The sequence below is a fragment of the Chlorocebus sabaeus genome, chromosome 25 (assembly GCF_047675955.1).
Source record: "Chlorocebus sabaeus isolate Y175 chromosome 25, mChlSab1.0.hap1, whole genome shotgun sequence".
NCBI lineage: Eukaryota > Metazoa > Chordata > Mammalia > Primates > Cercopithecidae > Chlorocebus > Chlorocebus sabaeus.
In genome coordinates, this window is record NC_132928.1 from 74,390,299 (window position 1) to 74,403,356 (window position 13,058).

Sequence of the window (13,058 nt, forward strand, 5' to 3'; positions counted from 1 at the left end):
CCCTCTGTCTCCTAGGCTGGAGTTCATAAGATTGCAGGCATGTGCCACCACACCCAGCTAATTTTTGTATTTTCAGTAGAGACGTGGTTTTACCATGTTGGCCAGGCTGGTCTCGAACTCCTGACCTCAGGTGATCCACCTGCCTCAGCCTCCCAAAGTGCTGGGATTACAGGCATGAGCCACCGCGACCCACCAGGGGAGAATGTGTTTTGATTGTCTCCTCTTCACCCCGTTGGTGAGGGAGGGATTCCATCTTAGGGTTACAGGGATGGCCAAACACACGACACTCAACACTGAACAGATGAGATCGACAGGAATTTATGAGTCATGTATACTCAGCCTGGGAGAGGAGGACATTGTGCATCATGCAGGACCACAGGGGGGTTGCACTTAAGAGCAGAGCAAACAACCAGGGGCTGTCAGGCAGTCTATAGTATTAAGAGGGTGGGGTGCCTCCTGGTTATCATGGAGAATGTGATTGACTTGTTTGAGTAAGTCCATGGAGTTGGGGGAAATGAAGCCCTTTACAAAAAGAGAACAAGGACTGTGCCTGGTCCCCTTGGTAAGGAGCATTGTTTGGCTAGGAGACTTTCTCCATGGGAGCAGAGTGGCAAGGGGAACTTGTGGTTAGGCCATTCAGGACCTTCCCAGTTCTTTTTTTTTTTTTTTTGAGATGAAGTCTCACTCTATCACCCAGCCTGGAGTGCGGTGGCACGATCTCAGCTCACTGCAACCTCCACCTCCTGGGTTCAAGCAATTCTCCTGCCTCAGCCTCCTGTGTAGCTGGGATTACAGGTGTCTGCCACCATGCCTGGTTAAGTTTTGTACTTTTAGTAAAGATGGGGTTTCACCATGTTGGCCAGGCTGGTCTCCAACTCCTGACCTCAGATGATCCACCCGCCTTGTCCTCCCGAAGTGCTGGGATTCCAGGCGTGAGCCACCACGCCCGGTTAAGTTTTGTATTTTTAGTAAAGATGGGTTTCACCATGTTAGCCAGGCTGATCTCGAACTCCTAACCTCAAATGATCCACCCGCCCTGGCCTCCCAAAGTGCTGGAATTCCAGGCGTGAGCCACCACGCCCGGTTAAGTTTTGTACTTTTAGTAAAGATGGGATTTCACCATGTTAGCCAGGCTGGTCTCAAACTCCTAACCTCAAATGATCCACCTGCCCTGGCCTCCCAAAGTGCTGGGCTTACAGGTGTGAGCCCTTCCCAGTTCTACCAGTGTCAGGGCATCACATAAATTGAGCCTCAATGTTAGGTCTTATACAGCAGTTCACCCCTGGATGCCATGGCATAAATTTAAACCTTGATGATGGCTGAGACTTCTAGGGAATAGAAGTGCCCCACTAAGAAGCAAGGAAGGCACTTGACCAGGAGGGAGAGGGCCACATGGTGAGACTATCACCAAAAACATGAACTTTAGAGGTGTCCCCCGATGGCCAGTAAAGGCAGTTGAGTAGGGAATACATGTCCCCAGAGGTTGTGGATTTAGATTCATTAAGGCCTGTGGCAGTAGTGACACCCAGTAACTTACATAGGAGTTCCTTGAAGATTTCATTATGCCTCTCAATCGAACCTGCTGCCTGATAAGAGAGGGGAGGTGGAAGTTTCATTGAATGGCTTAAGAACCCAGCGTTGTATATTCTCAGAAGAAAAATGAGTGTCTTGTTCACTGTCAGTAATATGTGGGACTCCAAGGGAACCAGAAATGTTCTACTGAAGCCTTGTATTGTGGCCTTGCTGTACGTAGGGACATCTGTTTCTTTGGTTTATAGTTTGGGTGTATTTGAAGCAAGAGAGTCTGAGAGTTCCTTACCACAAAGGATGCAACTCTTAGGCAATGGTCCAAGAGTTTATAAAAACTGTGCAGATGGGGCAATTTGTTGGCCAGGACATCCAGCAATAAGATGACTGCCTGAAGTTTGACCAGTTTTGCTAACTTTGGGTCCCTCCTTTATCAGGGATATGCTGGTTAAGGGATGGAAAGCAGCAGCTGTCCACTGAGCTTCATTGTGTATGATGAGGGTGATGTCATCTGTAAAGTCTACAAATTCCCATTGCTCTTCACGCGGTTGCTTTGAAGGGGCTCCCCAGATAACATAGGAGTCTGCAAGAGGGGTGACTTTTTCCAGCACCACGGGCTCTGGTGAGGGATGGGGGACGCCACCCCTTCCTGCAGATGGAATATGCCAGAGGGCCCGGGTTTGGCGCCATCCTGTATCAAGGAGGCCTTGGTAACCATACGGAGCTTGCAGGATTTTGCTTCCATGACCCAAGGCATAATGGACAGTGCAGTGTGGAGGGGCACAGCTCGGGTTTAATGATGGCCTCTACTTCCAAGAGAGCCCAGTATGCAGCTAGCACTTGCTGCTCTAATAATGTATAGAGCAGAGCCTAGGAGGGCAGTTTCTTGCGTCAAAAGCCTGTGGACAACTTTCAGCTGTCATGGGTGGTCCAGAGACTTCAGGGGGAATGGGAGGAAGTTGCTGAAGCCCCTGCAGTGCAGAAGTCTCTGGGGTCTCTGGGGGTCCTAATGGGACTGCCTGCTGTAGACTTTTATTAAAGGGGCTCAAATTTACATTGAGCTAACTTGCAAGTACTGGCCTCAATGAGACTAAATTTGTAAATGAGAAATATGTTGCCACCAGAACCCAAAAAAGAACTAAAAAAATACTAGACTTGTATTCACATTGTGGGTGCAGAAAGGGTCAATAGCTCTTTATTGACAGTGTCTGCATGGGAGCAGCCCTTAGTTTACCAAGTAATTTTTAGAAATTTCACCACAGTGGCAGGGCCTTGCACTGTGTGTGGGGGCAGTGGCCCATCTCTTTCTGTGAGCATTGTTGTGAGTACTGTACTGCGTGGCCTGAATGAGAATGTCAAGTGAGAATGTCCTCAGAGGAGGATCTCATCCATGTAATGTCATCACACTCATGAGGCTGAGAAAGGGGGATGCAGTTCGATCTTGCCTACAAAGCCCGTGTGTGATGACCAGGCTCTTGAAAGGCCCCATCGGTGCCTTGTAAAGATGTATTGTGTCCCTTTGCAGATGAAGGCAAACTTTGACTGAGAGACTATTGTGATAGGCACTGAACAGAACATTTCAGGCAAATCTGTAATAGTAAAATATTTTCTGGTCACTAATTGGATGGAGTCGGTGTTTTCCAATCATATTGGGCATGGGGTATGGAAGCCTTAAGGGATGGGACCACAGCAATAAAAGTGTAGTAATCCGGCTGGATGCGGTGGCTCATGCCTGTAATCCCAGCACTTTGGGAGACTGAAGTGGGCAGATCACCTGAGGTCAGGAGTTCAAGACCAGCCTAGACAACATGGTGAAACCCTGTCTCTACTAAAAATACAAAAATTAGCTGGGTGTGGTGGTGAGCACCTGTAATCCTAGCTTCTTGGGAGGCTGGGGCAGGAGAATCACTTGAACCTGGGAAATGGAGGTTGCAGTGAGCTGAGATCATGCCACTGCACTCCAACCTGGGTGACAGAGCAAGACTCTGTCTCAAAAAATAAATAAAAAAAATAAAAGTATAGTAATCCACCGTGAAGCATCTTCTTTTTTTTTTTTTTTTTTTTTTTTTTTCAGGAGACAGGACGTTGCTCTGTCACTCAGGGCTGGAGTGCAGGGGTGTGATCACAGATCACTGCAGCCTTGACCTCTGGGAATCAAGTGATCCTCCCACCTCAGCCTCCCAAGTAGCTGGGGCGATAGGCATGTGACACCAGGCCCAGCTAATTTTTAAATTTTTTTGTAGAGATAGGGTCTTGCTGTGTTGCCTGGGCTGATCTTGAACTCCGGACCCCTAAGTCACCCTCCCATCTTAGCCTCCCAAAGTGCTGGGATTACAGGTGTAAGCCACCACACCCGGCCTGTCTTCTCCTTTGTGTCCAGGTTTCTTTTTATCTTTCTTTCATTCCCTTTTTATGGTCACTGTATATACTTTTGGCAGGGGCAGAGTAGAGAACTACTCTGCTCACATTGATAAATTTCTTCCCACGGAGAACCGCAAATCGTATAATCAGGGGTGGGGCCTTCCCTGTGGCAGTGGTTGCTGTCATGTAGTTTAAAAATTGTGGGCTTATGTCAGGGAGAATTAACCCTTTTACTGTGCCCCGGGGCTACCAGGAGTTTTCCCTACGACTCTGAGGATCAGGATCTTTGTTGCAATAGGGGCATAAGCTGCAGCGTGGTCCAGCCCAATGGAAGAGTGCTGGCCTGTAACCCAGAGGTGGAGGGACTCTGCTACGGCTTTGTCTTTTCTGCCATGAGGGTTTTCTTTAATTAATTAACTAATCTGTTTAGGGATTTTTTCTCTCTTGTACAAATGCCCTCAGAATATTTTGGATTTCTAGCCACAAAAAGTTGTGGCTTTCAGTTTTTGTCTTCATATGATCATCTGTGACAGGGACCTTCTGGGAGGTTATGAGCACAGGGTTGGGAGCCAGGTGGACCCCATCACAGGCAGCCACCTCTTCCTCCAGGGAATGCCAGTCAGTCTCCCTGGGGATGGGGTCCTCATCCAGTCAGGTGGTTTTGTCTGTGGCCCAGGTGGGGACATTAAACCCACTATGGCAAGATGAGCTCTTTGGTGTGTTGGAAGCAGCAGTGCTGAGCTGGGTGCGCTCGCCAGGGGCTGTGCGCCAAGAGAGCAGTTGAGTACCAAATACTTTTTCCCCTTTTCTTTCTTCATTAGCACCTGGGCCGCAGACCGCCATGGCTGTGCACCTCGATGCCCCTGGGGGTCAGGAGAACACATGGGCAGCAGCAAGAGAAGCAGCAGCTGAGGGGATAGGGTCATGCCCTCGGCCTTAACAGCAACCAGGGCACCAGGGAAACTCCCCTGGGGAATTCCCTGGTCTCTCTCCTTCCTTTCTGCAAATCTCTGTCTGCAAAGGACCATCCCCATGGCTGACCTGGGGATGCACATTCACAAACAGTGTCATATAGCTGCCCCAAGTGGCCAGTGATGGTCACCAAGCTAGTTGTGTTGCTAAGAGAGCTTGCACCTATCCCTCGACAAGTGGGACTTAAGCAGCAACCGGTTAGGGGGCTGTGCTACCACCGTCTTTACAGATGGGAGCCTCAAGAGACCACCTGCCAAACACAGGCCCAACCTGACAGCACTGGGGTCCAGTCAGTTCACAACAGTTTTCATCTTGGGATGAGATAGCAAGCAATCAACAAAGACATTTTCTGGCATTGCATAGGCCAGAATGCAAATCTTCCGGTAATCGTCGATTCCATCCCAGGCAGCCTGCATGGTATTAGTGAAGTTGGTTAGCCGAGAGCAATTAATGAAATCTGACCAAATATCCTTGATTTGGTTGGGTCATCCTGTTCATTATGCCAGTTTTGTTTTTTTTTTTTCTTGTCTTTTTTTTTTTTTTGGAGACAGGGTCTCATTCTGTCCCCCAGGCTGGAGTGCAGTGGCATGATCAGAGTTCACTGTAGCCTTGAACTCCTAGGCTCAAGCGATCCTCCCCTCTCAGCCTCCCAAGTAGCTGGGACCACAGGTACACACCACCATGCCTGGCTAATTTTTAATTTTTTTGAGATTGGGTCTCACTGTGTTGTCCAGACTGCCCTCAAACTCCTGTCTCAAGTGATCCTCGTGCCTCAGCCTCCTGAGTAGCTGTCGTTACAGGCACGAGCCACCACTCCTGGCTATCACGCCAGTTGTTTTGATCACCTTCTCCTCACCCCTGCTCTAGGATTATGGGGATGGACAAACACACACACCCAACACTGGAGAGACAAGATCAGCAGCAGTTTATGAGTCACATATGCTGACAGCCCAGGGGAGGAGGACACTGCCCATCACACAGAGCCACGCAGGGAGACACAGATGTTGTACCTGAGAGCAGAGCGAAAAACCATGGGCTGTGTGAGGCAAACACTGTGGCATCAAAAGGGTGGGCTGCCTTCTGGTTCCCATGGGAGGACATGATCAGCCTGTTGGAATAATTCCACAGGTTGGCAGGAAACTGAAACCCACTACCCAAAGATAAGCAGGGGGCAGTCACAGTGGCTCATGCTAGTAGTCCCAACACTTTGGGAGGCCAAGACAGGGGGATCAGTTGAGGCCAGGAGTTCAAAACCAGCACGGACAACACAGTGAGACCCTATATCTTCCTTCGCTGGGTGTAGTGGCACATGCCTATCTTCCCAGACACTTGGGAGGCGGAGGCGGGAGGATCACATGAGCCCAGGAGCTCCAAGTTACTGTGAGCTGCACTCCAGCCTGGATGACAGAGTGAGACCCTCTATCTCTTATTTTTTTTTTGAGTTGGAGTTTTGCTCGTGTTGTCCAGGCTGGAGTGCAATGGCACGATCTCAGCTCACTGCAACTTTCGCCTCCTGGGTTCAAGCAATTCTCCTGCCTCAGCCTCCTAAGCTGCTGGAATTACAGGCATGTGCCACCACGCCCGGCTAATTTTGTGTTTTTAGTAGAGACGGGGTTTCACCATATTGGTCAGGCTGGTCTTGAGCTCCTGACCTCAGATGATTCACCCACCTTTGTCTCTTATTTTAAAAAAATAAATAAAAAATAAGCAGGAATTGTGCCTAATCTCTTGATAAGGAGCATTGTTTAGCAGGGGGATCTTATCCTTAAGAGCAGAGTTTGGAGAGGAATTTGTAGTCCAGCCCTTCTGATTTTACCAGGTGCCAAGACAGCATGTGACACTGAGCCTTAATTTTAAGTCTTATACCATGGAGTGTGTGCTTTTTAAAATCACACTTTGTTTCTTTCTTTCTTTTTTTTTTTTTTTCCCCCTAGCTGAAGAATGTGATACAATTACTTTGAACTGCCCACCAAATTCAGATATGAAAAATCAGGTAAGAATAATTTCAACTATATTTTACCCTTAGGTACATGATAACCCACCTAAAATGTTTTGAGAATTATAGAACTTTACAAATAAAAAATGAAAAACAGGATTTCTAGATCATATACAGGGTTTGCAAATGGTCTCTAAGCATCCTAGTAAAGCAGCATATCTTTAGAACTTTTTTACTTCTAATAAATATTGTAGCTTTCATTCATTCTTTGAAATACTTGTCTACATGCCAGCAACAGAAAATCAATGCTGGTGAGTTAGAAAGGAGAGTTGCTTTCTTTCTAATGCAGTTGGCACCCTGGGGATGGGCAAATTCTTTAAGACACAACAAAACTAGATACTCTAATATAATACTTTTGTAATGCTTTATAAAACTTTAATTTTTTTAGATATCAGATGTCAAACTTTAACATATTATTTCTATTATCCTTTTACAAAAAGGAAATATTTATTGTGTTATGATTATAAAAGAATGTTATTTTTTTAAATTTTTATTTATTTATTTATTTTTTGAGACAGAATCTCACTCTGTTGTCCAGGCTGGAGTGCAGTGGTGTGATCTCGGCTCACTGTAATCTCTGCCTCCCAGGTTCAAGAGATTCTTGTGCCTCAGCCTCCTGAGTAACTGAGATTACAGGTGTGTGCCACCATGCCCGGCTAATTTTTTTTTTTTTTTTTTTTTTTTTTGAGACGGAGTCTCGCTCTGTCGCCCAGGCTGGAGTGCAGTGGTGTGATCTCAGCTCACTGCAAGCTCCACCTCCCAGGTTCACGTGATTCTCCTGCCTCAGCCTCCCGAGTAACTGGGACTACAGGCGCCCGCCACCACGCCCGGCTAATTTTTTTTTTTTTTTTTTTTTGTATTTTTAGTAGAGATAGGGTTTTGCCATGTTGGCCAGGCTAGTCTCAAACTCTTGGCCTCAAGTGATCTGTCCACCTAGGCCCCCCAAAGTGCTGGTATTACAGGCGTGAGCCACTGCACCTGACCAGAATGTTCATCATGTTAAAGTTCAGATTGTGCAAAAAGGTACATACAAAAAATTGAGAATTGCCTGTCATTCCACTGTTCCACCTTTTGATATACATCTTTCTGGGGACTTCCTTGGTCAGTTACTTGTACTGTCCAAGCCACCTCTGTTCTCTCCCAAAGCTCATTAGCAGAGTTGCTTAACTTTATTTACAGCATTCAATATCTCAAAGGCATGTCTTGCCTCAAATAGGCTGATTCAGTTCTGCTCCTTCTATATATAACATCAAGTTAATTTGTAACAAGTTTTGCCTAGTCTTGCTTTAAAAACATCAGTCTGTAATAAAGTCTTTAATAGTAACATTGTTGGGTAGTCAAATCACCTCTGTAATAAAGAGAAGTTACACAATAGTTGATAAAATAAGCAATTTAAATTAAAACACATAACTCTTGAAAATGGTCAGTGGTGCTACTTTTAACTTTGTTTCGGGAAATCTTCAGCTATTAATTGTGAATATCAGACTTTACTCTTGATACTCAACATTTTCCTAGAAATTACAATCTAATAATGGGCTTCTGTACTTACCGAATTTAAACTAGTTTAGTAAACTGAAAGTATAAATTTGTTCTTCTCATAATCCTAATTTTTAAACAAAGTTTTGCTCCTCAAATTTTTTTGGTAGCATGTAGACTTCCTTGAAGATAAAAGAATGCTAAGTTTTTCATGTACTTTACTTTTAGGGATTTTCCAAAACCACTTAAGATGAGGTACAAGATATATGTTAGCACACTGTTCAGCATTTTCCCTAATTTCAGTGTTATAATTTTGGCTATATCAAGTAAATACTGTCCTAAAAGGTTAAAATATATTTATCAACTTAAAAAATAGGGGAATGACCTCTTTGAGATTTTTAAAGTTCTGTTTTAAAACAAATGTCTTCTTGTCCTATAAAAAGTAGTACTATAAGCAGCTGGCTGCTTCCGTTGACTATTTCCTTGTATAATCTATAGGATTTGTTTTAACTGCTAGATACTCAGAAGGATTCTTTGAAATGAACTTGGCAGTTAGAACAAAGAAACTTCACCAGGGAGAAACGTTTAAAAGAAGAAAACAACCCACACTCCATTCTATAGTTCAGACATTAAAAGCAAGCTGGAGGCCAAGCTCGGTGGCTCACGCCTATAATCCCAGCACTTTGGGGGGTCGAGGCAGGTGGATCACGAGGTCAGGAGTTCAAGACCAGCCTGGCCAAGATGGTGAAACCCTGTCTCTACTAACACTACAATAATTAGCAGGGTGCAGTGGCAGGCACCTGTAATCCTAACTACTTGGGAGGCTGAGGCAGGAGAATTGCTTGAACCAGGAGGTGGAGGTTGCAGTGAGCCGAGATTGTGCCACTGCACTCCAGCCTGGGTGACAGAGTAAGACTCTGTCTTAAAATAAATAAAATAAAACAAAAGCAAGCTGGAAGTATGTTCTTTAGAATAATTATTATCTGCCTTTTTAGTGATTTTTGTAATTTAAGAACTAAAATCTACTAAGGATTAATTTTAGCTTCCTTTTCTGAATGATGCTGAGGAAAAACATGGTAGTATCCTAGTGTCAAAAGTTAAAGTCTAAGCCAGGCTTGGTCGCACATGCCTGTGGTCCCAGCTACTCAGGAGGCTGAGGTGGGAGGATTGCTTGAGAGCTGGAGTTTGAGGCTAGTCTGGCAACATAGCAAGACCTGTGTCTTAAACAAAACGAAACATTAAGGTCTGACATCTCAAGTAGAGTTTCAGAAAGAACTCTGTACTTTCAGTTATTTAAAATCAATACCCCATCTACTAGAACTATTCAACTTCTACAACTTATTACAACTGGTATTTATTGAGGATATACTCTAAGACCAATGTGAACTGGGTATTCTTGGACATAAAAAATACAGGAGGAGGTAGTGGAAGATGAGACCCCAGGCAGACCTTATAGACTCGCTGGAGAGGCAGTACACACACAGTTTGATTCTTGGATGTGCGTAAGGCTCAGATATGTAAACAATTTCCATACTTTACGTTAAGGAAAACATTTCCTAGGACCTTTATCAATCAATAAAGTTTTAATTACTTTAACTACATGCACAGGCATATGGCAAATGAAAGTAAAGCAAAAATTTGTTCCAGCTGGGTACGGAGGCGCACACCTGTAATCCCAGCATTTTGGGAAGCCAAGGTGGGCAGATCACATGAGCCCAGGAGTTTGAGACCAGCCTGGGCAACATGGCAAAACCTCAAACTACAGAAGATACAAAAATTAACCACACCTGTGGTCCTAGCTACTCAGGAGGCTGAAGTGAGAGGATTGCTTAAACCTGGGAAGCAGAGGTTGCAGGGAGCGGAAATCGTGCCACTGCACTCCAGCCTGGGAGATAGAGCCAGACCCTGTTACCCCCCCAAAAAAAAAATTAGTTCCAATTTGTAGCCAAGAATCCATGCCAAGAGGAATCTAAGGTAATAAAACAAAAATAAGAAAAATAATAAATATTAGGGTACTAAGTTGGAGTTAGAAGTTATGAAAAGAATGACATTGTCTTCTTTGTTGTTTATTTGGGTTACAAAACAAGTTTTTTTAGTTTTAGAAACTACATTAAGAAACTACAGACCAGCTCGGTGGCTCATGCCTGTAATCCCAGCACTTTGGGAGGCCAAAGTGGGCAGATCACCTGAGATCAGGAGTTCTAGACCAGCCTGGCCAGCATGGTGAAACCCCGTCCCTACTAAAAATACAAAAATTAGCCGCGCATGATGGTGGGCGCCTGTAATCACAGTTATTCAGGAGGCTGAGGCAGGAGAATGGCGTGAACTCAGGAGGGGAAGGTTGTAGTCAGCTGAGATCATGCTCAGCTTGAGCCTGGGAGGCTGAAGCTGCAGTGAGCTGTGATTTTGCTACTGCACTCCAGCATGGGTGACAGAGCAAGACTCTCTTTCAAAAAAGAGGAAGAAACTACAGTATCATTAAGTTATTGGCTCATTTACTTGCGACAAACATATTCCACTAATGTAAGATGTTCATAATAAGAGAAACTGGGAGTAGGATATATATATAGGAATACTTTACACTGTCTTCTCAAATTTTCTGTAAATCTAAAATGATTCTAAAATAAAAGGGTTACTTTAAAAAGCATACTATATAAAATTTAGATTCTAGATCAATGAAAGGCGCATTGCCCATTTCACCACTTGAATACAACTATTTTTGTCACTTCGTTGTATTCCTTTGTACATTTTTGTATGTATAATTATAAAAACTGCAAATAAGCCTGGGCGCGGTGGCTCATGCCTATAATCCCAGCACTTTGGGAGGCCGAGGCAGGTGGACCACCTGAGGTTAGGAGTTTGAGACCAGCCTGGCCAACATGGGGAAACGGAAACCCTGTCTCTACTAAAAATACAAAAATTAGCCGGGCGTGGTGGTGGGTGCCTGTTATCCCAGCTACTTTGGAGGCTGAGGCAGGATCATCGCTTGAACCCAGGAGAGGTTGTGGTGAGCCGATATTGCACCACTGTACTCCAGCCTAGGCCACAGAGTGAGACTCCATCTCAAAAATCAAAAACAAACAGAAAACCCCCCAAAAAAACCCTACAAATAATTTGATATTGTTCCATATCCTGCTTTTGTTGTTTAATAATTCAGAAACATTTTATCCAGTTTGCTCCATGGTTTTGCCATCCTGTTGCTCCATGGCCATGATGATGTCACAGTCAATGGCAGCATGGTATGCCCATCTGATACAGAAATAGATTCTAGGATGCGAGTCTGAGGGCCGGAGCCAGAGCCCTCCTAGTAGGTGGAATGGTATAGCCCAAGCTTGTCCAACCCGTGGCCTGCAGGCCATATGTGGCCCAGGGCAGCTTTGAACGCAGCCCAACACTAATCTGTAAACTTTCTTAAAACGTTATGAGTGTTTTTGCAATTTTTTTTTGCTTTTTTTTTTTTTTTTTTTTTTGAGGTGGAATCTTACTCTGTCTCCCAGGCTGGAATGCAGTGGTGTGATCTCAGCTCACTGCAACCTCCGCCACCTGGGTTCAAGCGATTTTCCTGGCTCGGCCTCCCTAGTAGCTGGGATTACAGGTGCGCACCACCACACCCAGCTAAATTTTTTTGTGTTTTTAGTAGAGACAGGGTTTTGCTATGTTGGCCAGGCTGGTCTCGAACTCCTGACCTCAAGTGATCTACCCGCCTCAGCCTCCCAAAGTGCTAGGATTACAGACGTGAGCCACTGTGCCCGGGGTTTTGGCGATTTTTAAAAGCTCTTCAGCTATCATTAGCGTTAGTATATTTTACGTGTGGCCCAAGACAATTCTTCTTCCAGTATGGCCCAGGGAAGCCCAAATATTGGACACCCCTGGTATAGACAGAGGATCTGAGGGGAGAGTCTGTGACAGAGTGAACTTGGCCTGAGAGATCTTAGGTGATGAGGCTGGAAGGTAAGTTGAGACCAGGGCGCCAGAGCCTTGAATGCCGGAGAGGCGTAGGTGGTGGAAGGTATTGGGGATTTTCAGTGATTTTCTCATGACCTTATCTGGGATCCCAGGGGGACCTGAACGAAGATGAGACTGGATTTTAAACCTGTGCCTGGGAGAAGGATGCTATTGACAAGATCAATAGAGAATTCAGGAAGAAGACCATCAGATGTGTGTGTGTGTTGTTAGGACTGAGTTTTCTTGGTTGGCTGGTTAAGAAAGAGGAGATAAAGGGTGTGGAGTTTGGGGTATGTGAGATTTGTTGTGCCAGTGAGACTGCTTGTGTGGATGACACAGCACTAGGTACTGTGCTTAGGATTCATGCATTGGGAGGTTATAGTTGAAGCCCTAGGCATGGATGAGACTGTCAAGGAAATTCGTCCTTATAGGAAAGCAGACAAGTGAACCAAGATGGAACCTTGAGGAACACTTACTTTTGGAGGCCAGAGGAAGAAAGGAGCTCAGAGGTAACTAGAGGAATAGCCAGAGAAGAAAGCCATCTGTGGTCAAGGCAAGGATTCTTTCCTTCATAACACTGATCCTAGTTCATAGCCACATGTCTGCTGATTATTTCATTGTCTTCGCCCATTGATTAGGCTATGCTCCTTGAGGGAGGGACTCCTGTGTCTTTTTGCTCATAATTGTATCTTCAATGCGTACTACATAGTAGGTCTCAATAACTATGTATTGAATAAAGAAAGGGAAAAGCCAGGGAAGGACATTGTCTCACGTGTCGGGG

General features: G+C 45.1%; 1 protein-coding gene across 2 annotated transcripts in view; it reads left to right on the forward strand.

Annotated features, from left to right (window-relative positions):
- The window catches only part of EDARADD (EDAR associated via death domain), an 85,198-nt gene that overhangs the window by 26,219 nt on the left and 45,921 nt on the right, over positions 1-13,058 (forward strand). For both annotated transcript variants that reach the window (XM_007989879.3, XM_007989880.3), the window contains exon 4: positions 6,795-6,853. In XM_007989879.3, the coding sequence (XP_007988070.1) occupies positions 6,795-6,853 (59 nt within the window). The remainder of the gene's footprint in view (positions 1-6,794; positions 6,854-13,058) is intronic.